General features: G+C 36.2%; 2 protein-coding genes across 2 annotated transcripts in view; both read left to right on the forward strand.

Annotated features, from left to right (window-relative positions):
- Nucleotides 1-2,762, forward strand: part of niban2b (niban apoptosis regulator 2b) — a 34,380-nt gene extending 31,618 nt beyond the window's left edge. The window contains exon 14 of the mRNA XM_077240853.1: nt 414-2,762. Within this exon, the coding sequence (XP_077096968.1) occupies nt 414-1,324 (911 nt within the window). The 3' untranslated portion in view covers nt 1,325-2,762. The remainder of the gene's footprint in view (nt 1-413) is intronic.
- Nucleotides 2,763-3,620: 858 nt separating this feature from the next.
- Nucleotides 3,621-23,741, forward strand: npdc1b (neural proliferation, differentiation and control, 1b). The gene is made up of 9 exons (XM_077240854.1): nt 3,621-3,955; nt 13,876-14,022; nt 18,397-18,489; nt 19,415-19,624; nt 19,726-19,792; nt 20,522-20,606; nt 20,706-20,782; nt 21,530-21,629; nt 22,207-23,741. Exons 1-9 carry the CDS (start codon nt 3,871-3,873, stop codon nt 22,282-22,284), a joined length of 942 nt encoding a protein of 313 aa, XP_077096969.1. The 5' UTR covers nt 3,621-3,870; the 3' UTR covers nt 22,285-23,741.
- The last annotated feature ends 3,073 nt before the right edge of the window (nt 23,742-26,814 follow it).

The following is a 26,814-nucleotide window of genomic DNA, read 5'->3' on the forward strand; positions in this document are numbered from 1 at the left end:
TTATAAAGTTACGTTTAATTCATAAAAATCTTTAGAGATTTCACAGCAAAAAGACACGTGTACCATGAAGGAATTATACTAAAAGGGCTTTTACTTGATAAAAAAAAGAATAAACTGTCAATCAGAGTGCAGAAGGCATGTAGAAGATTATGTACATCAGGTTTTTCAGGAAAGTTTTGATCAGGGGGTTAATTTAGAGGCCTTCTGGAAAAGTCCAGCATACTGTACGACACCATCGAACGATTCTGACATTTTAATAAAAAAGAAATAAAATCTGCTCAGATAATTCATTCACAATAAGATCAATAAAATCCGTTTAGAAAATAGATGGGCTGAATTTCCATTTAATATCCTTTCACATAGTACCTTTATGCAAACGTGTGATCTTATCAACATTTCTTCTATGTTTCCAGCTGTGAAGGAAGCAGCCGTCCAGAGGAGACACAACTTGTACCGAGACAGCATCGTTTTGACCAACAGCGACCCTAACCTTCTCCTGCTGGGGGAGAACCCTCCTATCGACTGGGCTGAGGAGTATGGAGGCCAAGAGGACGTGGATGGGGAGAGCGCAGGAGATCATGAGGCTCAGAAGAGGCGCAGAATGAAGCAGGTGGTCTCCATGATCCAGTTGGAAGGCACCCCCTCAGTGCTGCCCAATGAGTCGTGCCTGGAAGTGCCCGCCGTGGAGTATATTCCAGAGGAGGAGACAGCGGTACGTTCAGATGCCTTATTATCCCAAAAGTCAGAGAAGCAAGTGCCCAACGGAACCAAAGAGGATGTGAACAGAAATGCGGTTGAGGAGAACCCACCAACAAATAGAAGTACACTAAAAGAGGAAGAAAGCACAACAGAAAAGTCACTGCAGGAAACAGAGAGCAAGTCAACCCTGGACTGTGCCATACAGGAAATCAAGCACGCAGTACAGGAAGAGGAACATGAGCTCAGAACACAGAAAGCTGCAGAGTCATCATCCTCAAAAGAGGAAACTGCTGCTGAGGAAATAGATTCCATCCCAAATTGCCAAGAAGGGGCACGACTAAACCAAGCAGACACGAACAAAGATACACCTTCAAGCACAGGGCAGAAGTCTTTGGATTCACCAATAAGGGAAGCGGAAGTCGTGTCGGCATCGGAACAACAGGAAAATCACATTACGGCAAGCACTCAAGACTCCCACATGGAAAAAACCATCGCTTCATCACAGCACGATGTCAGCGGATTCCAGGTGCCCACTAATGAAGCAGAAGGGGAGGAGCATCAGACGGCAAAGGAGGAGTGCAGTGACACTGGGAAGGGAGAGACTGCACATATGGATCACCAGTGAAATATCTCATAACTCTATTCATTTATTGTGTTTGTTCCTGTAAACAGTGAGTAAATGTATCACCCACTGCTCTTAAAAGACTTTTGAATGAGTGACAGGAGCTTTTTTTGTCTGTAAACACTTATGTCCCACTACTCTTGACTGTATAGACATTTATTGTCTATTTTAACGTCCTTGTCTTTTTTACGTGTGCACGTCACATTTTTTGCACTTAAAAAAACGTCACTCTCAGAGCTGGGCTCGGATATATAAACACATCTTTGGTCAAAATGTCTTCATCTTTCTGTTCATAAATATGATATCCACTTTGATTAGAAATATCAGTTGCTATTTTAGTAGCTTTTCATTTTTATGTGGTGTAGAGTAACAGACTACAGAAGCATGATGCTTTCGATGCAGTGGAAACCAGCCACATTATGCCTCATGTCGATAGTGTACGGTGCCTTATTTAAATTTGTCAGATCTGATGCTTATTGCTTGTGATACAGTACCTGCCTTGCCAAAATTCAAAATATAAAGACACTGATTTTTGTTTTTTTTCTTCATCAATTTGATGCAGAGGTCTGTTTTATGCTTAATTAGTGGAGATGGCTTTTTTTTTTTTTAAATGACACAAGGAAGTCTGGGTTTTGTGCACTTACCTTGTGAACAATTACTTGCTGGAACGCCAAACAAGCCGCTTCTAGTTTAAGTGTTGCTTACATTGGTGCAGCTGGTACAGTAAGCATTATTAAACACTGCTATCATTTGTTGTTATTTACAGAAGTGGATGCATTGATTTTTTTTCTTCTTCTCCTTTACCAGTTCAAAGTAGTACAACTGACCATTTAAGCCATTCCCTAATTGTTTTTTTGTTTTTTTTCAATCTTTTCTTCTTTTTTTTTTTTTGCTAATTGCATGTCAGTATCTTCTGAATCGCACATGCATTGTACTATCTTTAGATAATGGTTGCGCAAAGGTTGTGGGTCCTAGTGGAGATATGTCATGTTATGATGCTTTGATTTCTATACAGGTCACTTTTGAAAAGGGGAATCCAGGAAATGGGAACCATCCAATTCATATTCACATCAGTACAACGCCACTGTTAGGGAACCAGAAAGTTATGTTAAGTATTTGTATTTCAAATTGAAATGGCAGGCAAATTATTGATGTGCAAAATGAGTTTTTTATAGTGTCTGACTCCGATATATTTGGCCACAACAACTTCCTGTTTTCTTTCTTGCTGTTTTTAAAGTTCAGTTTTATCTATGAAATGTCAACTGCTTTAAATTTTAATGAACGCAATTGGATATTTGTATTTATTAGTTACAGCACGTGGTACTATATTGTATCTTAACCTTTTTTTGTATCCTGCACAAATCCTTCTTTTTTGCTGGGTTTTTTTTGTTTGTTTGTTTCATTGTTATCGTTTGGAAAATAAACAATAATTAGATAATCACTGACAGTTTATGTTTGTTGTTGTTGTTTGCTGAAAGTGAATGCTATTGAATATAGCAACATTTATAGAAGAATAAATAAAACGTACGAAAATGTGGCATGATGTATGTCACACCACCAGGCGGCAGTGCAAGCGCTTGTTTTGTTACCTGAGCGGGATGGACACAGTGATCAATTTGACTTCATTGAACGAAAAATTTCTCGAGAAATATTCACTTAAAAAAAAATGAAATACCCATTCGTTCACGAAAGAAATGTTTATGAAAGCCAAATGTATTTTCTTTATTTATCAATGAATCCTGAAAAAAGTATCACAGGATCCCAAAACATATTAAGCAGCACAACTGTTTCCACCAATGATAATAATAACAACCGAGTATCAAATTAGCATATTAGATGATTTCTGAAGGATCATGTGACACTGAAGATTGATGGCTGATGAAAATTGAGCTTTTCATCACAGAAATAAAGTATATTCAAATAGAAGACCATTATTTTACATTTTAATATTTCACAATATTGCTCTTTTTTCTGTCTTTTTTATCAAATAAATGCAGGTTTGATGAGCATAAGAGACTTTTTCAAAAACGTTATAAATAGTAATAGGCTACACACACACATTTGTAAATACATTATATATCTAAATATTGAAACTGATCAGCTACTTGACATACAACCTGAGAATGCTGTAACATTTTAACATTTCACCTTAATTATTTAACACAAATGAACGTCAACTTTTATATCCCCAAACATGCGCTTGTTATAAAGACAATAACTTATTTAGTTTTGATGGAATCGAAAAATATCCAGACGTGATGACGACATTGTCCTGCGTAGGCTGAGCGCTCAATCTCGTGTATTTTCCCCGCTTAGAGTCAGAGAGAGATCTCATCATCATCATTTCACCGACACGCAGCGCACGGGCAACAGCATCAGCATCAGTGGTGGACGCGCAGCACTGGATGATCCCGCGCACCGTAAATATATCCTGCCCACTACATATTTGAGTGTCATTGCACAGAGATTACAGGCACAGGTTTCCCAAAACTGTGGGACGGGGGAATGATAAACCCCGGATCCCCCGGGACGTTTTACTGTTCGTAAGGATGCGATCACTGAGCCGACCGTGGGCCTCGCTACTCACCGAGGCTTTCCTCATCACAACAGTCGCCGTCAGCTCTGCAATGGCAGGTAAGACACGTTTCATTCGTGCCATTGACGTGCGTCGTGATGCAAGACCGGTGTCTTGGTTTAACGGTCTCTGGGCATTCATATAGCTCAAAACAGCCACATAGAGAGGATGTATTTTGTATATTTTGCTTGCTTCCTCTGTAAGCTACACATGTGAACTGCAATTTGTTAAAGTCATAATTAGACTATACAATAATGTGTTCGCTCACATTCAGTGACTTAAGGACCCTTTTAAATTAGTTCAGGCTTAGATTCTGTTTGAATCTGTCTTTGATTAGAATGAAATATTCTGCTGTTTGAAAAAATAATCAAAACTCAATAATGAGAATTAATAAATGTTAATGCAGGAAGAAAGGACAACAAATCTGCTCTCTGACGCAAGTGGGAGAGATATGGAACTCGTGTGACATCCACATTTGTGTCTATTTTGGGAAATGGGTGCACTCATATTTAGTTTTGATGTCATGCCTATAGGCTATATGACAGTCGTTCCTCTCCAGTTTGAGACGTGTCTCTTTGTGTCTCACTCACTTAAGATGTTCCGTTAATAGCGTACTGCTCACCCCAGGGGCTCTTCTGTAACACTTCATTGTTGTGTAATGGAAACTGTCAATCAGCAGTTAGAAACTCCAGACACCTCTTCTGACACTCAGGTCTGGGCTATAAATAAGAACAATAAGAATGTAGAACATGACGGTCACTAGTCCCCCAAACCTACAGTATAGGGCCAAAGACAGTCACTTTCCATATAAGGAAAAACTGAACAACAAAAGTCTTTTGTTCACTCTGCAAAACCAATTCATAACTTGTACATATTGAATTCTTGTGTATTATATATATATATATATATATATATATATATATATATATATAGTGTGTATATATAGTGTGTATATATAGTGTGTGTGTGTGTATATATATATATATATTTGCAGCAGAATACACCAACAAAAAGTACCATTGTATTACATGTTATTTTGAACTAATATTGGTATTCTTTGCGGAAAATTGGAGTACCATGGTATAAAACAATCATTCAGTATAGTAACATAGGAATATATAAATATAATATATTGGTTTTCATCTGATAATAGTTTTATTTTCTTATTTGTATCAGTTGATATTGAATATATATCAGCTGACATTAGACGTTTAATTGTGCATGCTCATTTCCCCTTATATTTATTGTCAAAACTAACAGTTAAATAACATTGTTATATTTAATCCGTTTTTCATTCTGTTCATTACAATGTTGTGATGCCAAAATTCACTTGTAGCATAAAATGATTGGTTTTAGATTAGTGATTTGTTTTTAAAGTGCCCCTATTTCTTTTTCGAATATTATCTTTCATGCAGTGTGTAATATAGCTGTCTGTGAATGTAAATGGTCTGCAAAGTTGAAAGTCGAAAGTGCACGATAAATAAAGTTATTGTCTCCCGAAACAAAGAATCAACTCTGAACCACCTAAACGAGTCGTCATGAATTCTAGTCTTACTTTCGTGACCTGCATACGTAACGTGGTAAAACATTTGCATAATACCACCTACGGTCTTCATTGGCTGTCCACGAACAACATCTACTTTGACCCGCCCTCAAACACTGTAGCTGCTGTCGAGAAGATGCTGTGTTCTGAGCTGTGACAGTATATGTATTTTCACTTCCAAAGGATGTTAGGGATCTGAATAATCAGTGGTTAGAATTCATTTTTACAACAACACCACAGCACTAATCCCAACCTTTTGTTTTGTTCCCGTCATTTTACTGACGATTGCTTTGTAAAGCTCGGCGAGTTCAAAGCAGGATTCGCGAAACGCGTGTCCATGAAAGATTTGTCAGTACCCAGTTTATTTGAACCAACTTTCTTCTCAGAATCACAACTTATAAGTATGATTGATAATTTATTTTTTATATTTTCTTTTGAGTGTTAAAAATGTGTAGTTTTGTGTGTTATGTTGTGTAAACCCAGTCTAGGTCTAGGTCTTCAGCTAACCGGCTAACTCACAGTATTACTCTCTTACTCAAATAGTTCTGCTAATCAGCTGTATGCCACTATTATCTACAATTGTGTCAAATAATGCAGATTGTCTCTCTTTCTTACTTGGAGTAATGATAAATGTTTGTGCTTGGCTAACGTTTTTACCCGGTAGACCAATCAGACTAAGCCATATGACCAATCAGAGCACAGTAGGAGGGGTTAGAGAGACTGAATCTTCATATTGCTTCAAACAAATCATTTGAGAATTTTTGAGAAATGAGGTGATGTTAAATGCATATTTTTAGAAAATTAAAGTTTTATTTTGACCTAGGAATAGGATACATGTAAACCTGTAGTAGGTGACACTATCTTTTTTGTGCTGCAGTATTTAGGCTTAGTCAACACATCACCAGCAAACAATCTGTCAAAAAAAGATGAAAGAAGAGAGCTGAGACCTTAAGCTGCATAAAGTGATTTTGACCATGGTGGATGATATTTAACCAGAAGCAAAGCCATTTTATGAAGGCTTTTGGAGGTTGCCAGGGCTTTGCTCACACTGTATAGGAGCTGTGAAGTCGATAGTTGACCATCTAATGAGAATGAAGACAAGTTAAGTAACCTTCAAAAGTGAGCACTGCAGATAGTTCTTCTTTCAGAGAACTTGTATAGAGGCTGTTATCCAATCACAGAGATATAATATGGATCATTTGAATGCAGAGAGAAAAGGTATAGATGTTGCTATTGCAAGAGATAGGGATAAAAAGATAATCCAAAAGCTATATATATATATATATATATATATATGTATATGTATAGGTGACTGCCAGTTCTAGATAATGATTTTAAGGGCTATCTCAAAGAATATCTGACTGTTTTCACAGTTTAAATATTTAAACTAAACATATTTAAAACATGGTTAATTTACTTGAGAAGCAAAATTCCAGGGTAGAAAAAATATTATTAATATACTTAATTTGCATAAGGGTTAATTTTGTTCTAGGGATTATTTTATCTGTGCTATGTGTCTATCATACACAATTTTACAGTAACAGTGTATGAAACACATTTTAGAATTGACACTTTATTTAAGCCATTAAAGACATTAAATTCAGTTATTTCTATCTATGTCTGTCTTCCTGATGCTTTTTGCTGATGTTGCCTCCTGTGTAAAATACTCTGATTTAATGCCTGGAGAGTATAGAGTCACTCTCGTCAGACCTAAGCTGCCGTGAAAGAGGGTGAGATGTTTTCGGGTTGACTGTAATCCTCATGTGCTTGCGTGTGAGACTTCAGATTGTCCTGTCATTTTAATCTCACTTTAAAGCAGATGCCTAAAACCTAAAATTTACTCCACAAAACTGTGAGAGTGAAGAGATCTGTCATCAAGTTCAGTGTCTTTCTCTCATGCTCTATAATCTTTGTGTATATTTAACAGCAGGAGAGATGTCTGGTATAATAAGTATAATTCAGTAGTTCTGTCACTCTCCATTGTTTCAGATCTGCTGCATTCTTTTGATGTAATAAAGGGGCACAATAGAGAGATGTGTTATTGAAACACAAAGGTTACATCTGCCACTCGAGTTGCACATAGAAATCATCCATCATGAATATTCTTAAGCTCTCGTCTTACGCTGCTTTCTTTCACTCTCAGATGTTATTATTCTCTCTTTTTTTTCTGTTCTCTCCTCTCTTGCGCTCCTAAATTTCTTTGCGCTCTGCTCTCTGTATTATTTGTTTTTGCTTGTCTTTTTCTGTTTTCTCTCCTTTAACTTTCAGAGACCCAATGCAGCCAAATTGCTACACGTTTTAAGTATTTAAAAAATACCTATTCTTCGCTAAATATGAGTTAACAGCTGCTCACACTCTGAAACGTACCATAGCAGCATGCTTGGTAGGAAAATATTTACAATTAGTTTCTCCCAGCATGCCACAAGTCACAAACATGGCCATTGACTATTGACACCATTGAATAAAATTGTTATAATTTAAAATTGTATTAAACATCTTTCTATCTGTGCTTAAGTCAGATGTTCTCAGTGACATGACACCACCCGACAGGCCGACCGACACCCTTAGAAATGATCTGATACAGTGCAGTGCATGTGTGAAATCTGTCTGGCTCCTTTCTGAAGGATCAATACAGTTTCTGTAGAAAGGCTGAAGTGCTGCACATGTGTCATATAAGGTCATGCTCACCTGAGAATACACTGTCTCCTGGTTTGAGCCATGGTGGCCCAGCAGTCTCTGCAGTCCATATTTCCTTGTGAACATAATCTATATTAAGCTTAGTTAAGGACAGAGAGAGATAGTTTTGCATTGTTCATAAATTATTTTTCTTTAATCACATATTGGTGCTCTCTTATTGAGTCAATAATACATGCAATGATCCAAATGTCATGTTTTACTGAACATTATTGATTAATTGGATAATTTAATTTCCCCTCTAATTGACACAATGGATTTCATCTCATTACTAATTTAGAGACAAGACTGGCCACCTAAATTCTGCCCTGAACAAGATAAATGTATTTATTCATGAGCACCAATCTGAGGTCAGGAAGCAGATGGTGATGTAAGAATGTGAGGTGGCTAAAAAAGGAAGATTCATTTTCATTTTTTATGTTATTCACAGTTCCTTGCGACAGCAGCTGATGAAAGAATACTATTTGTGTCCGAACAATCTAAGGAATCTAAACATAATTTTTTTCTTTTTAAGAAATATAATTATTTTTTATTCAGCAAGGATGCATTAAATTGATCAGAAGTGTCAGTAAAGATAATGTTACAAAATATTTCTGTTTCAAGTAAATTCTGTTCTTTTGAATTCTGTTCTTTTCTATTCAAAGAATCATGAACAACAACAAAAAAAAAATTGTGGTTTCCACAAAAATATTACGCAGCACAACAGTTCAAGAAGAAATGTTACTTGAGAACCAAATCAGCATATTAGAATGATTTCTGAGAGATCATGTGAACCTGAAGACTGGCGTAATGATACTGAAATTTTTTTTTTCAAAAAAATGGATTTTTTGCCATCACAGGATTAAATTATCTTTTAAAATAGAAAACAGTTATTTTAATTGTTATTTTTAAATATTTTTGATCAAATAAATGCTGCCTTGATGAACCTAAGAGACTTCTTTCAAAAGCATTAAAACATCTTACCATCCACAACCTTTAGAATTGTAATGTGTAACATCCCATCCTTTTTTCTCTATACATGTATTTTTTTCCTTTACTTTTCTGTACAGTACTTCATCCATTCCCTCAGTATGTGATTTCAATTCTTTAACAGTTTACAGGGAATGGGATTAACATTAGCATAAAACATCAAGTGGAAACAGGGAAAATACATAAATGATGAGAAGTGACAGGATTAGATTCGCCCAGTGCTCTTATGAGTCATCTTTAAATTGGACTGTTTATTTACTCGCTGTCATGTTATTTTTAACATTTCAAAAAATTTTTTTTTTTTTTGGGACATTTCACGATGAGAATGTTCAAGGTGCTCAACACCTCAAAAAAAACGAGAAACTCTGCAGCTCTATCCTTCTCTCTGTGCTCTCCTCAGTCAGCCTGTAATGTCACATAAAAAAACTAAGTTCTTGAGAGTGACAGCATGCAGTCCACTTTATTTCAACATAGTTTGCCATGTTTTTCAAACGCATTGAGAAGCAAGTGTACAGGGAGAATAAAAACGTCATTCCTTTTTCTGTTGGTTCAATGTTCACTGAATGCTGTTGCTAGGCGAATAATAATTCACAAGAATGTCAGCTGAAGTTCACTGGAAAAATAGCGGCAATATAAAAAAGATGTACTTAGATGTGCTGCAACTGTATGAAGCATTCATGGATTTGTCGGACCACCCTAAATAGACAAACATGCATAAGGTATCTTTAAAACACCACAGGCCAAGTAGTAAGACATATATGACAAGCAACTAGTAGTAAGTAAATGTGCATCATTAATGCATCATATGACTCTATTTATTGTTCACTAGTGGATAGCAACTTCATTCAGTTTGTCCCCTTATTCTGAGGACCCAGAGAGAATGAGTTCTGTATAAATAGCTAGTGACACCCTGAGGCTCACAAAAACACTCTGCTATCATTCATTTTAATCTTACATATTGTAATATTTATCATGTCGTTATGGTTATATTTGATTCTTGACAGATCTTTACCTTCATTCTCAAACCAGATGTACCTCTTGGTCACATTTACATTACATGGTTCAAGTGACCCAATTTTTTCCTCGCATGATATAGCACAGATCAGATATGACCCACGAGCGTGTAAGCAGATTTTAAAAAAAGCATTCATATGTGGAAATAAATCTGATATTAATTGGATACGTGCATTTGCGTCTGCCATGTAAGCGGACAGATCGGATGCGGACTATCAATGCGAGTCGTATGTCTTTGAAAAAGCGACTGTGAACACCAACCGCGATCACATGACTTTTCAATGGTGCAATGGAGGACAAAAGTCTCAACCCTGTAGAGTCATGCAGAAGTTTTATGTCTTTTGAGCCTTCGGTGCGAAGATACAGCGAAAATATATAGTACATGTGGTGTTAAAATCTATATGCCACAAACAGCTCTGCCTCATATTGTCCATTTTGAGGTCTGTTTCAGTCTGTCCTGGATGAGTTTCGTCTTTAATCTGCACAGCAAAACCGGCATGACTGAGTCACCTTGAGGCATGTCTGAACCATGGCCAGACGCCGACACTTTCCACCCTCAGCGGAGCCACTTTGGCCTTTGTTGGCAGGAGCAGGATGGAGTGAGAGATGATAGTGGTGCTCCATAGCAGTGATGTGTGTGCGTGCGTGCATGTGTGTGTGTGTGTGTGTGTGTGCTTGGAAGTAGGTATTAGATTTGCTTGCAACACAGATTACTGTGGATCTAGTTCGCTTCACTTCTAATCACAGTCTTACAAAACTCCAACAGAACTTCTTATCAGGACTTAGTATCTAAATATTTTAAATATTAACTAGTCTGAAAGACTAATTAGCTCATCTGTATTATGAAAGCCCTGTATTATTAGTTGGTTTAAGGATGTGCTATTCTGTTCATAAACAGCTCGATGGAGCTTAACGGAATGAAAACGTTTTTTTCCATGTTTATTTTTGAGCAACTTGCAATGGTCAAGATTGTCAAAACAGTGTAAGTTTGTATCTAGTATACTTCAGTCACATGGTTTGATTAAGATGGTCACATGCAGTTGCATGTTTGATAGTCATCTCCATTTCATGCGAGGAAGTGATGATTTCTTATCATATTAATTTAATAGCTAGGGATTTTTAGACAAATGGATTGTTGTGTTCAAGAGTGATAAAGATCAGTAAAATGTGTTTGTGCAACAGTGTAGATAAATGTGTCTGTATGTGTGATTGAGAGACTGTCGAATAAAAAAACGGATGCTCCACTGTTAATGAGATTAAGATCTGAAAAACAACAGAGAGAAGCTCAGCTTTAAACCCTCATGTCCATCTCTGCATCACCTCCAGCACAGTGACAATGAGGGATTCTGGTAAAAACCATCACTGCTAATGCACTATATAGGTTTAATGAGTCACTTCTTCACTTTTATGCACTTGATGTGCAGTTCCAGTAAAAAGCAAATTGCAAGGCAATGACTGTTGTTTTGAGCATTGGTAATCAATAGCGTTTTACAATGTGAGACAGATTTGTAGATGAGTCTGAAAACGATGTGGTCAGTAATGCTTTTATTATAAATAATGACTATTAATGAGTCAATAAATACATCTATGATGCACAGTTCTTTTATTTTGCACAGCGTGCACTCTTTTGAGCTTCATTATTTTTTTAAATAATACTATTTTTATAACATCTTCTCAATTGTTGTGGTCAGTTTTCTTGAATCTCTACCCTGACTCGCTCTGGTTCAGAAGAGTTTGTCTCCGACCCCTTTTCAGCTACTGCATTGGCAGTGACTCACACCTGATGATGTCACACTTATTCTGTTGCCATAGCAGTTGTTATGGAAACAGCAGCCAAGGTTTCAGTGGCAAAGGCTTTCAGAATTAGAACTCAATAAAGAAATAAGCCGCTTGAGGCTGTGCATTACAATGATTTTACTATGCATATATAAAGTGTTCTAATAGGCACAACATGCAATGCAATGCATGCAATGTTAAAATCACTGTAACAGAAGACTGTGAATAGCTTTTATTGCATTCATAAAATAGTAAGAAGAACAGGAATAGGTAGGATAGCAAGTGTCCATCTTCTTCTGACAATGGCAAAAATGCTAAAGCTGATTAAGAATGAGTTTCATTTCTTTGCCTGGTAAATGCTATTTATAAATTTACAAATTTATCTTAATTAGCAGTGCACTGAAATTTTTAAAATCGGTTCCTAAAAACATTTTTCAAATGTTGTTTGGCGCCAATAGCCTTGTGGGTAGAGCGCAGACATAAAGCGCCGTTGCACTTCGGGCGAACTAGTTTGAGTCTCGGCTCTTGGACCTTTCCCAATCCTGTCCTCTCTCTCTCTCTCTCTCTCTCTCTCTCTCTCTCTCTCTCTCTCTCTCTCTCTCTCTCTCTCTCTCTCTCTCTCTCTCTCTCTCCCACTTCGCTTCCTGTCTACTCACTGTCCTATCACAATAAAGGCAAAAACAGCACAGCAAAAATTTATCTTTAAAAATATATTTTTCAAATATGTATCTTCACACCTTGATGTGCATAAAACAGAACATAATGGGCTATTCTCCAGCCGATTTTGAAATAAATTAATCTGTGGTCGATGTATTATGTTAGGCTCTCACTGTCTGTGTAAATAATCGGGCAAAAATGCATGCATGTAATTTGTTTGAAATCGGGAAGCATTAAACTGCCAACACAATGCATTTTTACTGGAAAATTAAATGTTTCATTTTTTCTTTTATTATTATTATCTGATTTATGTTATGTCAGTTCACAGTTAGGAAATTCAAATGTCAATGGAACGTATGCATTATGCGTCCCATAGACTTCAGGGAGTTTGAGGAGCAGTCGCATTCCGTGTACATTTCTCTATGTGCATCTCATCACACATTCGAAGATTTCGCCATCCTTCCATGTTTACATTCAACATGATTAAATATCAAAATGTGCTGCACACATGCTGCTGTTTTTAAATATCAGTTTGTGTTATTGCATCTATTTTCGACTAGTTTTCCCTTTCGCGTGAGACCTGTTTTGGGGGCTGTTCACATTGAACATGTTTAGGTCAAGCATTCAGAATTCAGTGTCAGAACTACAGTAAATGTGGATGAGAAACTTTAAATAAAATATTTGCTGTTAATATTTGATGAAGGATGAATATAATAATACTGATTATTTATTATTCATATCTCCCTGCTGAATACCAACAAAAGAATGAACAGCTGAGTTGTGTGTGTGTGTGTGTGTGTGTGTACCTTTACAAGCTCCACCAACATTGTTTTGTTAGAATGATACAACACTTGTTGTGTTATAATGAACATTTGTTCAATATGGATCCAAACAATGTTGTGTCTAATATTTGTGGATCAATTAAGCTGCAGCTGAATTGCTTTGGGGCATCTCGAAAACAGACTTACTAACTGAGAGAGTCAGGAGAATTTTGTTAATCCACTGGCATCTTTATTATGTCATTTTAATATGAAGTAAAGCAAACAATATATATATATATATATATGTATATATATATTATTATTATGATTATTATCATTTTTTTTGCAGTCATAGATTCCTGCTGCCTCTTACAAAAGTCGTATAAATAAATGTCTCAATAGACTTTATATTTAAGCTGCCAGGTCACTGTGGTCAGTGGAAAAATATTGGTCATTCATGTTCGGCAATTATCACAAAATATTACAAAAAACAACAACAAGGTCATCAGAACCTCAACGGAAAGTGGAGTGGGTCATTCATGGGTCTTTGTCTTTTCTGTCTTAGTTGTGGGACATTGTCCTCGGAGCCTGGACTGTGCCCGGGAGAGACGGCACTTTTGCCAGCCTGGCTCTTCACACTGCGGCCCATGCCTAGACCCATTCATGGAGAACAAACGAGGGAAGTGTGTGGTCAGGAGAAGAAATCACTCTGGTGAGTACTGTCAACATCAGACAGTCATACAAAAAGTATCTTTCAAGGAAAGTCAGTTCACTTGGCAGCCGTGTTTTCAACAGCTCCTGGAAGCATGCAAGACCAACTTTTATGGATAGGGAAATACAGAAATCTGAAAAACATTTAGATAACATTACAAATCAGCAACCAAATCTGACATTAACTGTCCCGTGAATGTAGTTTCTTATGCTCAAATAGCGTTAAAAATGCGTATACTTCAGGATGGTGCATGTGCATTCCCAAGCACAATGTTTAAGCCCTTGACTGTTTCTATGCAAACCAGAGCTTCGAATGCAGTGACTTTACCCATTTGCGATTGTCTTTTTCCTTTAGAAGGTGAGACTTATGCCGCCATATTGCTATTTATACAGTCTTTCGTCATTGTACACAGTATTACTGCACAGGGTTTACAGTTTGTGTTGGAAAATATATTTTACTGAAAAATCACTGCAAGTTGTTTTCAAGACTCCTATAGTGCTGATCTGATATGCAGTGTTTTAAAATGTAAGGAAGCATTTTTAGGCTTCCCCATCAATAGCTTTTGGCATATGCATTGAACTGCAGTGGAAGACCTCTCACTCCTTGCAACCTTCCAGTCTGGCTTCCCTCTCCCCCTTTTCCACCCACACATTGCTGCAGAATGCAACAGGAAGGAGGGGGGCTAATGAAATAATTCAGCCGGCCTCTTTCTACACTGCAGTGGTAGGAATTGACAAATGCTTGTGTAAACCCTCTTAGCTTTAAGCATACCAACAAGCAGCCTTTAGATGTAAATATCCTCAAGTGTTTCATTTTTGTTTTCAGCTTCCAGTTTGTAGCCAAAAAAAAGTTCATTTTGACTACAGCCTTGAGGATTATCGATCAGTAATTTTCCAGTGTTGCCGTAGGAGGGCAGTGCTGTTGACACCTAATCGATAGCACTCAACAGGCAGGAGCATGAACAGCACCCCTTCCTTCTCCCTCTTTTAACTCTCTCTTTCTTTTTTAAAGTTTATTCAGAAGACCTTAGAGGCATCACATATATTTCACAGACCTTCCTACTATTGTGTTGCTCTTTGGCTTATGCCAAAGCCTTTGGGTCTCCTTTTCTAACCGTGCTTTTTGCACAGACATTTTGATTATTTCAAAACCTGTGCGCATAGTTTTAAATCAATATTGATGATTGATCTATAAGTTTGCATCTTAACTTTTTCCCTACCATTTACCGGTTAACTCGTCATTTATGAAAAAAACGCTTTCCAGCCAATGATGGTTTTTTACGGCTTTCCATGTTATCACCGTTATATGGTGTAGGGGGCGCTATTACGCATCTCCTGAACGAGTACAATATCTCAATTCTCAATGTTGCCTTTTCTTTTTAAATAAAATGTATCCACATTCCAGTGTTGATTTAAAAAAAGAATGCATCAAGCAAGAATAAAACAGATTTTTTTTTACTTACTTGTGATATATCGCATGTACAGATATTCACACAGCAAAATATTCTGGGGAAAATTATTTTTTTGGGGGGAAATTTACAAACCGATGGAAAGAGTTAATTATAAATTTATTAAAATCATTTTTTTTTATATATATATATAACTTAAAACCGACTCAAACCACATGTACACGTTTGCAAACGTCCTGGTGGTCTTAAAGAATGGGTTAAACTGAAATGTTTTTATTTATATACTTAGATGTGTTTTTTATAAATATTATTATTATTATTTATTAGAAATCAAATAAGTAATTATTCTTATTTTAGAATAACAAAAATGATGTCTATTGTATCTTGACCTGGGATAGGTGCACTAAAGGCCCATTTAAAAAGTGTTTTTTTCTGTTTCAGCTGGCTTTGAGATTCACACACTTGACTTTACTCAAAGATTTTGCCACGTTTGATCTCAGGAAGTGAGTGACGAATGGCTGTACAAGAGAGGTTGTGCGGGAAGCCCTTAAATGGTGATGACTAGAGCGTGCGATATGCAATTTACTAACTGCTGGTTAGTGATACTTCACAGAATAGTCATTGACATTACAATGAGGGACATGAAAACCTTTTCAAATAAGTGAGAATACTTTTATGCAATTAGTGAATTAGGACTCTCATAAATATAATTTTTTTATGAATCATGATTCCTGTGTCAATACGTCCACACACAGGTTTACATACAAATATCCGTACAGGAGTTAGACGATGAGGAAGACGGATCCGAAAAAGTTCAATAACATAAAGTATTTATTAAATAAAACAGAAACAAGTAATCCACAGTAGAGAATGGTCAGCGTAACAGGCCAGCATGTAAAACAAACACAACAATACCGGACAAAGACTGAGAACTAATGAGGAACTTAAATACACAGTGCTGATGAACCAAATGCAGACAGATGTGCTCATTAAATGTAAGTCCATGACAACTTATAAGTGGCAGGAAACTAGAACAAAGGAAAGAGGTAACAATAAATGACAAACTAAAAGTTCATAAAAACGAAACCGAAGGTAAACTGAACATAATTGTGACAGCTAGATATGAGACCCAAAATAGCAATTTTTCCATCACCCAAGTTTATACACTCGCTTGAGGTGGTTTTTGGCTCGTGAGAAAAAGGGTAAATGTGAATAATGGGAGATGGAAATGCATTTACAGAATAAATTCTGACATAGTGAACATTAAACCCACGTGACTAATCATCTGTTTCCGCTGATGGTGTTTTATTTACTGTTGGTTATTAGGTTACCAATTCCAAAGTCATCCGCTCGAACAACTTGATGGAAATGCACCTAATACCTTTTTTTTTTTTTTTTTGCAAACTTTAAAAAGATTTGCTTTACGTTTGGATGGAAACCCATCTACTGTCTTTTAACTTACCAAGAGCTCTAATTCTTCAGTTATGTTGAATTTGATAAGTAATTGTATGATTCACTATTTACATAGAACATCGAGTTCAGTTTAGAGACTTTTCTGTAAAAAGCAAGTGGCTGATTTCAGTTTTATTAGTGTAGTTTTTTATTTATGTGTTTAATTATGTGCTGCTTGTTAATGCATTTAATTATGCAAGTATACACTTTTGGAGCTTTCTATTTGAAATGCAGATTATCTAGTCTGTATAGGCCTATTAATGAAATTTCAAGGTCACTAGACAAAAATGAATCCCTTAAATGTGTAGTCCACGTCAAACTAAAGCTGTTTTTTTTCCATGTTATTTGGAGTGGAAAATATATAATCTGACACTATTAAGTAAATGTATCTCGCTCTGGTAAAAATGGAACTTTCATGGTTGGCTTAAGCATCTTTTTCTCTCTCACATACACAAACACGTACACACCCTCTCTCTCAAACACTCAGTCTGTCATTTCTCTTATCCTGCTTGTGAAGTTTTTGCTCTTGGCACTTTCTCAGTGGTTGCTGTGGCGACGGATTTCATTCATGAATCTGCGGAGTCCCCTCCCCCTGTCTCTCCCTGCCCCTGCCTGTACGCCCTACTGCCCACATACGCATAGCAGCAGCACCACACAACAAACCAACTTACCAAATCCACCTACACACACTGCAGCATACACACACACTCGCACACATGCACACACAGCTAACACAGTATTACAAAAGCTCATGAACACTTAAGCGCACACATTTTTGATGCGGGTCACGATGAATAATTTTTAAATGCACATAAATATTCCATCCAATGGAATAAAAATGATGCCAAGATGTCATATTCCTTGGTGCATTATTATTAAACTTACCTTATCAGAAGTTGCCACTTTAGATAGTTCTGTAACTGACCTGTTACTGTTTTCTAGCTCAGAGCAACAGCTTTAACTCTAACATAACTCGGAAGTAGGCTATATGGACACTGTTCCATGTGTGTTCAAAGGTTTGGGGTCAGTAATTTTTATTTATTTATTATTATTCAGCAAGGTTGCATTCAATTGAAAAAAGTGACAGTAAAGAAAGATTACAAAAGATTTCTATTTCACAAATAAATATTGGAAAAAAGTATCACAGTTTCCATAAAGTAAATCGTAAATCAGCATATTAGAATAATTTTTGATGAATCATGTGACACTGAAGCCTGGAGAAATTATGCTGAAAACTGAGTTTCGCATTCACTGAAATATATTTTAAAACCAAAAAAAGTTATTTTAAATTGTAATAATATTTTATAATATTACTGTTTTCACTGTTGATCAAATAAATACAGCCTTGGAGAGCATAATATACTTCTTTCAAAAACATTAGAAAATTACAGACCCAAAATTTTGAATGCTAGTGTAAGTACTGCAAATTTTCCATTATTCTTTCTATTCTATTCCTCCCTCTCTCTCCCTTTGTAACGCTCATGTTTCTCTTTCACTCTTTCTTGCCCAAGCAGCCAAGGTCAACCATCTCCCAGAGCTGGATGAAGAGATAGACATTCTGTCCTCCATCATCAGCAGACACAGAGAATCAGAGATGAAGCACTTAGGTAAGACATGTGGATCCCACTAGGGGGATCAGTGGGATAGTTCACCCAAAAATGAAAATTCCGTTATCATTTACTCACCCTCATGTCATTCCAAACCTGTATGACTTACTTTCTTCTGTGAAACATAAAAGGACAAAGTACATACAAGCTCAGACAGTCAACATGACTGTCAGGTGCATTCTACAGCACTTGTGCAATATATTCCAGATTTTCTGAATCCATACTAAACCTTTCTGTGAGTAACAAATTTCAGTCTTTATATTCAAACTGACACACTGCAGTTCACCTCACACACACACACGAGAAGTAATGGTGTTTGGTGCTGATGATGTCAGGTCTGCCATGACTCATCTAAAGGAAATATTTGGTGAAGATTATCAGTGAATAATGTCTTTGTTTTTGCTCTATTCCTCAAAAAAATCTATTGAATGGCTTCAAAAGACAATATTTATATACAAATCTACATGTATTGTCTTTATTTTTCTCTATTTTGGAGCTTGACAGCTGCGGTCACTTTTGTATGGGGATAAAGGTACATAAAATTTCACCTTTTGTGTCTCACAGGAAAATAATATCATGTCGTTTACAACAAAATTACGGTGAGAAAATAACAAAATGCATTTTTGGCAAACTGTCCCTTTAAAAGAGTGCTGCCATAATTTGGCACCCAATTATCTAAATTTTAGGTCTTTCTTATGGACGGTTGTTTCCGCCACAAAATAAAAAATAAATAAATAACTTTTTTTTCTTATATCTAAAAATGTCAGAATAACGGGATAAAAAGTTGTGATTAGTAATGACCTTTTTAAATGTTTTTATTCTGTTGCGGAAACAAGGCTTCCATACTTTCTTGAACATTGAAAATTCAGTCATTTCCATTCAGACTTGACAGTCTTTCTTTTTGTATTTTCCTTATGTTCTTCAGCCCCCTCACCAGCTGCTCCCAAAGTCCCTGAAGATTCCTGGCCGAGCAGTCAGCACAGAGCAGAAGCATCTTCTACCGCTGCTACATCAGAACAGCCTCTGACAAGTGTCCTGACCACTGCCTCCTCTACCACCAGCCCAGCCTCACACACTCCTGTGCACAGCGCCCCCTTTATCATCCCGTACCCCTCTGAGGACCACTCCTTCATCAGTGAGTTATATATTGTTTGTAGATGTTTATAAAGATTTAAGAGTTTGTGGACATTCTATAACTTTTTCATGACATATTCCTTTTTGTTTTTTCGCCTTTAGTATTTTTGGGTGTGTTTCTCATGGTGGGCTCAGTGGCTATGGTCTTAACTGGAGTGTGTTGGGTCAGGTGAGATTTTGCATTATTTACATGCCAGTCTGACTTATATTTTGGACTTTCTCAGTAATGAACTTAAAAAACCTGTAAGAGAAAGATTGTACAACTCTTATGTACATTATTGTACATTAGCCTATACACTACCATGCAAAGGATTTTTTTTTTTTTAAGAAGTTTATACTTTTATTCAGCAAGGATGCAATAAATTGATCAGAAATTACAGTAAAGACATTTATAATTCTAATAAATGCTCACGGTTTCCACAATGTATCACGTATCCACAAAATAAACAGCTTGACTGTTTTCAAATGTTTCTTGAGCACTAAATCAGCATATTAAAATTATTTCTGGAGGATCACGTGACATTGAAGACTGGGGGGAAAAAAGGAAAATTCAGCTTTGCCATCACAAGAATAAATTGCATTTAAAAAAATATATTAAAATAGAAAACAGTTACAGTTAAGTGTGTGAATCTCAAACAGTTTACAGTATTTTAAATCAAATAATTGTAGCCTTGGTGAATATAAGACACTTCTTTTGACAAAACAAAATGACCCCAAGCTTTTCAATGGTTGAGTTGATGTACTCAAAGAACAAATCAAAAATCTTTAAAAAAATAAAAATAAAATACAAGGACTAAAAGCTTTAAAATCCCCACTTAGGTCTTTAAAGATCTTTCAAAACCTTGTTGGATGAACAAGTAGACTTGAATGATACTGACGCTGTCATCTTTCTTCTCAGGATGCAGAGAGGCAATCGTCTGGCCCAGAAGGTCGATTATCCTGCTTTTGGGTTGATAGGTCCAAATTCTTATGACAGTGGCGTGGTGAGTAGAGCTTATGTACACATACAAAAACAAAGTGACATCCAGGCATATGTCTTATTGTTTCTATGTTCACTCGCTCTTCTATTATTCTAATATTAGACTGGAGATAAAACACTTGCCCAGAGTGCCCAGATGTACCACTTTCAGCTTCAGAAGCAGCAAATGATGTCACTCAAGTGAGTAGTCAGCAAATAGCATTAATAAACTTCTCTCTCATTAACTGCCTATCATGGCTGCAACATTTCCCACCAATACTCAGCCTGCCTGTTTTAGAGAATGATAATAAAGTTAATAAGAAATGTTACTTAAGCACCAAATACAACATATAAGAATGATTTCTGAATGATCATGAGACACTGAAGACTGGAGTAATGCCTGCTGAAAATCACAAGAATAAATTAAAATTTAAAATATGTTTAAAATAGAAATTGTTATTTTAAAATAGTAATAATATTTCACAATGTTGGTGTTTTAACTGTATTTGTAAACCAAAAATTGCAGCCTTGATGAGCATAAGAGACTTCTTTCAAAAATATTTAAAAAATCTTAACGTCCCTAAACTTTTGAGTGGTAGGACACAATATATGTTCTTCATCGACTCCATCTAAATTTGAAAGCACAAAACAATACTTCTTATACCACAATCATTTAATACATCAAGGCTTATAAACCATTTTAATATTATAAATCATACATGCCACACTTTCTTTTAAAGAAGTAAAATGAAAAATATAATTTAACAAATAATAAAGACACAACATGTATGAGCACCAATACAAAAAAAAAGTTTGTTATTTTATGTGTATATTTTAAAAAAAATTGATAGAATTGAATAGGTGAAATAAAATAAAGTAAATGGCATTATTTACAATATTATTCACAACTTAGTGGCATGGCTTCTGTGTCTTGTTATCCTCATGCAGACAACGGAGTGATTCTAAGATTCCAGAGTCGGGAGCCACTTCGGATGAGGAAAATGAAGATGGAGACTTCACTGTTTATGAGTGCCCTGGACTTGCCCCAGTAAGAGAGCAATACTTAGTTATTCTTAATGTGTGACAGATTGCATCTATAGCCGCTTTTCAACCTTCAGGCTGAACGGTTCGGAGAACAGTAGGGAACAGTTCCATTTGTATTTTTACCACGCTGGTAGAATGCATATAGTGATGTCACAACTCAGGATTGGTCACTTGTCTGTTGCCTGGCTACCAGTTTATTGGTAGCTGAATGAATGATAAAACTAAAAGAAATATCTGATCATCCTCCATAACAGTCGCTATTGACATCTCATATTTTCTGTAAACGCACAAAATTACACTTGACACCAAATTACATTCCAAAGATCGTTATCCATACCGGCTGGGCCGGATCGGCACGGAATGGAACAGTTAAGCAGAGTACGATTTGGCCCGACGGTGTAAAAGCGGCTTATGTTTGTTGTGTTTGCATATGAGAGTGATCTTCTCATACGTGATCATGATCATAAATCATGCCTCCTTCAGATGTAATAGATGGTATTATATGTCACCCACAGTGCTGCAGTATGAGGTAGTATAGTCCCATAGTGACGTGGTGTTTGAAAGTTTCTTTTTCTTTCCAGACCGGGGAAATGGAAGTGAAGAATCCACTGTTCGATGACTCCACCTTTCATCTTCACCTGCAGAAGAGTTACAACTAAACGCGAGAACTCAGAGGACACATCGCGTCACGCACAAACACGCATGAATTCACAATTGTGTGCTTTCCTCATCTGATCCATTAAGGCAAGGTCACGAAGGTCATTTGCTTTTGCATCATGGTTCGTGTGGATATTTGAGGGCAATTTTTTTTTTTTTGTGCTGTCAAATACAAGATGGCAACCTCTATCCGTGAGCGAGCTGAAACAGAATGCATTGAAACACTGTCAGAAATAATTTGCTTTGTTAAATTGATTCACACGTACACAAGCATCCTTTCTAAAGACCAGCCCCTTTGGACCAGGACAATGCGCTCTAGTACCTTTTAGTGTAATGGCAGATGTGTAAAACATTGCATGGGATTTCTGACTAAAGAGTTGCACCCATCCTATATAATTATGCACAGTTTGTGTCTCTTTCCTTAAGTCTTCTAGACCTGTTTGATAGTAATGTCTGCTATAAACACAAGTGACTGGGCGTCCTCTGTGCTCTCAAAAAGCTTGAACGTGTTCTTGATACCAGCTCAAGACTCATTTAATATCAGGTCATTGCTGAGTTCTGTTACGACGTCTTCTGTAGTATATTGTGAATACCGTGCAATGGAAAGGAATCTTGTTTATAGAATTACTTGTTTGAACATATCTTGCCTGCAAACACTAGTCATATTTAGAATGGACGTGGAAGATAAAGCCCCTTGAGGAGCAACATAAATTATACAGTTAGCATATTTTATGTTTTCTTCTACCAAATTTGTCTGTGACTGTATTTTTTAAAATACCAATGGTGATTTTACTATTTTTTTATAATTGTGCTCACAAGATTAACCCTAAATGATATTATGTAGCTTCTGTATAATCAGAATGGTCCTACTATGCATGATTTGAAGCTGTATAATAATGAAGAAAGTCAGTGTGCATTTGTGGTTCATTTATGGAACAAAAACACATAGGAAATTGGATTTTTTAAATCAAACCCAGCCAAACAAGACCTGATTTGCAGCGTAAACACACTGTATATAGCTGCTATTGTGTACAGGCCAGGATTCTCTGATCTAAATCACTAACGGTGACGTGATATAGTTTGATTCTAGAGCGTGTCGCTCGCTTTTGTTTCTCAGGAAACCTGCCAACAGTAGCCAGTTTTAGTACAGAATTTTCTGTAATTTCTGCAGGGGATCCATTCAGGTTCCTCTATATCTTGTACCTTTGAATCTTCTAGTCAAAAACTGCGGCAGTGTCGTCAGTCTATCAATGTTGCATTGAAGCAAAGCGAAGCCACTTGAAATTAGAAATGCTTTAGGTCTATTGCCTGCTCTAACAACTGTCTGTTCTATTAGACAGTTATTGTGGGGACCTACAATTTTCAACAAAAAAAAACATTGGTCCACTGAAACTTTTTCAGCTACTGAGATGCCTGACATGCATGTAAAGATGGAAATAAATATTTATATCAGCTCAAATAGTGTCCCGTCTTCACTGATATCAAACCTACCAGATGTTTTGTGTACAAACATTTATAGACAAACAACATGAGACACCTGAAACAAAAAATGGTGTATTTGTATGTGCCTTTTTCAAAGGGCATTTCAGTATAAGGCAATTCAACCTGTATACATAAGTCTTTATTAAATGATTTACAGTATTTACATATTCTCACTTTAGGTAGACAATAATATGCTAACAGAACCTTTCACGCAATAGCTGTACAATTAAAATACTTTCATCATTTGTAAACTCCAGAAGGTCAGCAAAATAAATTGATAAATAATGGCCATCTAATGTCACTTGTGACATTTTGAATGTCATGTCATTGCTTTTCCACTGGGTTGACAATTTTTCCCATGAAAAGGATGTTGTAATTCAACAATAAAGATCATGAATGGACGATCGAATCTGTAAACTTGTAGTTTACTGCGGGAGGAATTTATTCCGAAGTATGGCCTTTCTATCACTTTCTAAACTATATCAAAAGCAGCTTGATGCTTAATCTTTAAGTAAATCACATTTCAAAAGAATTTCAAATAAAAGTGAATTTATATAAAAATAGACTCGGTAAGTGGTTTTGATTTGTCGCTTACATACACATCCATGTCCACCCTTCTTTGGCTGATTTCTTCCAAGAAACTTGGGAAGGTCTTTTGCACTTCTTCAGTGTTGAAGATGGAGCCGTCATGGCCGAAGCTCCTGAGAAGCTGCCGTTCAAATTAAAGTTTTCAAATTGTAGAAATTTTATTTATTTATTATATTGAAAATACACGACTGTTACACAAGAATAAAATAAGAAGCCACGCTTACTTGCACTCACAATGCCTGTCCTCGAGCTGAGCCTTTATCTGATCTTATCAGAAAATACAAAATTGTGAACAAACATAAATTATGAACAAACAATACCAAAAAAAATTGGCAACAAGAGTCTGCAAAATAATGGCACAACAGTTGTTAAATCATGGCCATATAATCAAGTGATATGTAATAAGTACCAAGGGCTGGACCCTGTTGACCCAATCAGCGTTTCTTGTCCAATGGTCGGTCAGTTTACTTTTCTTATTTCATCCTTCTCAAGGGCATTTAATAATGACTTTTCAGTATAAATCTCTTTTTTTGGCCCATTTTATCTGTCAAAGAAAACCTGCTTAATTATGCACACCTGAATAAAGATATCCTCATTAACAATTATATATCACTTATAAATTATTATATTAAAAATGAATGGTAGTTATTAAGAATGATTAGGTTTGGAATTGATAAAATGTGCTTGGGTAAAAAAAGAATGATTAGACTATAGATAGACTTAATAAATGTGCAATATTATAATAAATATGCATGCACTGTAGATATACTGTATGCAAATATAACAAATGGACATAAACAGATAAATATTCAGGGCTGCAAACTTGTTACCTTTAAGTAAAAATCACTGTTTTGAATCCAGAATAGATTATGTGCATGATTTGTGTATATCCAATGAGTTGTGAAAAATGTGGGTTACATATTTGTCATATTTACATCCCTGATATTACAAGAGCAAGGAACATACATTTTAATTGCGAAGGTAAACCAATTTATCTGCTATATTCTTCTGTCCTCTATTTTCAATGGTAAAATTTATTGAAACATATTCTACTAAACAGATGTCTTTATTTTGTGGAACACAAAAGAAGAGTCACATTTTCTAATTCGCCATTATTTATTTTATTTTAATTTACAGAAAAGAGAAGTGATAATAGTAAATTGTGACTAAGGCTGTCAGTCTCTTAACTTTCTGCTTTGCATCTCCTTGTGCCCCACTGAAAATAGAAGTCATATGCATTTGGTTCAAAATAACATTGAGTAAATATATAGTTATCTGATCTTATCAGAAAATACAAAATTGTGAACAAACATAAATTATGAACAAACAATACCAAAAAAAATTGGCAACAAGAGTCTGCAAAATAATGGCACAACAGTTGTTAAATCATGGCCACCTGCTGGCAAATGTTGTTATAACATCGTGAATCTCATTACTGTTTCTGCAGGGTTGAAAGAATTTCCAAATTGGATGCTGACCTTTTTTATTTTTTAAATGGACGTTCAAAAAGAGAGTTATTATGGCCGATGCCATAGAAGCTGCTGTTTGGTCTTACCACCGGCTCCTAAAGACATTTCACCTAAGAGAAAAGTAAAATCTGTAACTTTACTTTAAAAAGGTAAAAAATTGTTCATCTATATCAATGATGGGAGTTTATCACTGATGGAAGGTTGAGGTAAAGTCTCTTGATTCCATCGACGACGGTGAGCAACTGCAAAAGTACAAAATATACTAGGTTCCTTTACATAATTTATTAAGTCTATAATTCATCTTCTGAAAACAGAAATATTCCACCTCAGCAGAATTATAAAGCCTATGTCCTTTAGTTTGGTGATAAAACAACCTTTATACTGCATTTTTACATTTTACTCTGCAAAGAAAACTACTCGGTTACTCACGTAACCTCAGTTCTCTGAGTTAGGGAACGAGTATTGCGTATAGCTATTCCTCTGACGTGCGAACAATGAGATCACTCTGTGTCATACACGTCAGAGCCCGCCAAGGGGGGGCGGGCATAACCTCAGTCTATAATAGTCCCCGAATTCGCCATTATAGCAGGTTTAACGACTGAAGCGACAACTTGCCATGTTACTATAGTGCGGCTGGCAACGCAATACTCGTTCCCTAACTCAGGGAACTGAGGTTATGTGAGTAACCGAGTAGTTCCCTTTCGAACGGTCACTTCGTATTACGTAGCTATACGCAGTGGGGACGCCATGCAAAACGCTGCACTGAGTAACTGGCTGCCACTGCAACTCAGGACCCCTGAGCATACAGAACAAGCCATAACCGCATAATTATGTATAAATAGACCAGACACCGTCAGGTCTAAAATAGTACACATCAGTTAGAAATAACCCAACATACTACACCAATGAACCCAGACACTGTCGGGGTTATTAGTATATGAACATATAACCAGTCAATTGGGTTTATATATGAAATTATAACCGTCCAAAGCG

Source organism: Siphateles boraxobius, unplaced genomic scaffold (assembly GCF_051911475.1).
Source record: "Siphateles boraxobius isolate OS27281-9 unplaced genomic scaffold, OSU_SipBor_1 24, whole genome shotgun sequence".
Lineage (NCBI taxonomy): Eukaryota > Metazoa > Chordata > Actinopteri > Cypriniformes > Leuciscidae > Siphateles > Siphateles boraxobius.

Excerpts from the sequence above, each read along its gene's own strand:
- npdc1b (XM_077240854.1), top strand. The coding sequence starts at position 3,871 with ATGCGATCACTGAGCCGACCGTGGGCCTCGCTACTCACCGAGGCTTTC. Across the intron at positions 14,023-18,396 it reads CAGGAGAAGAAATCACTCTG|CCAAGGTCAACCATCTCCCA; the intron begins GTGAGTACTGTC and ends TTGCCCAAGCAG. Across the intron at positions 19,793-20,521 it reads ACTGGAGTGTGTTGGGTCAG|GATGCAGAGAGGCAATCGTC; the intron begins GTGAGATTTTGC and ends CTTTCTTCTCAG.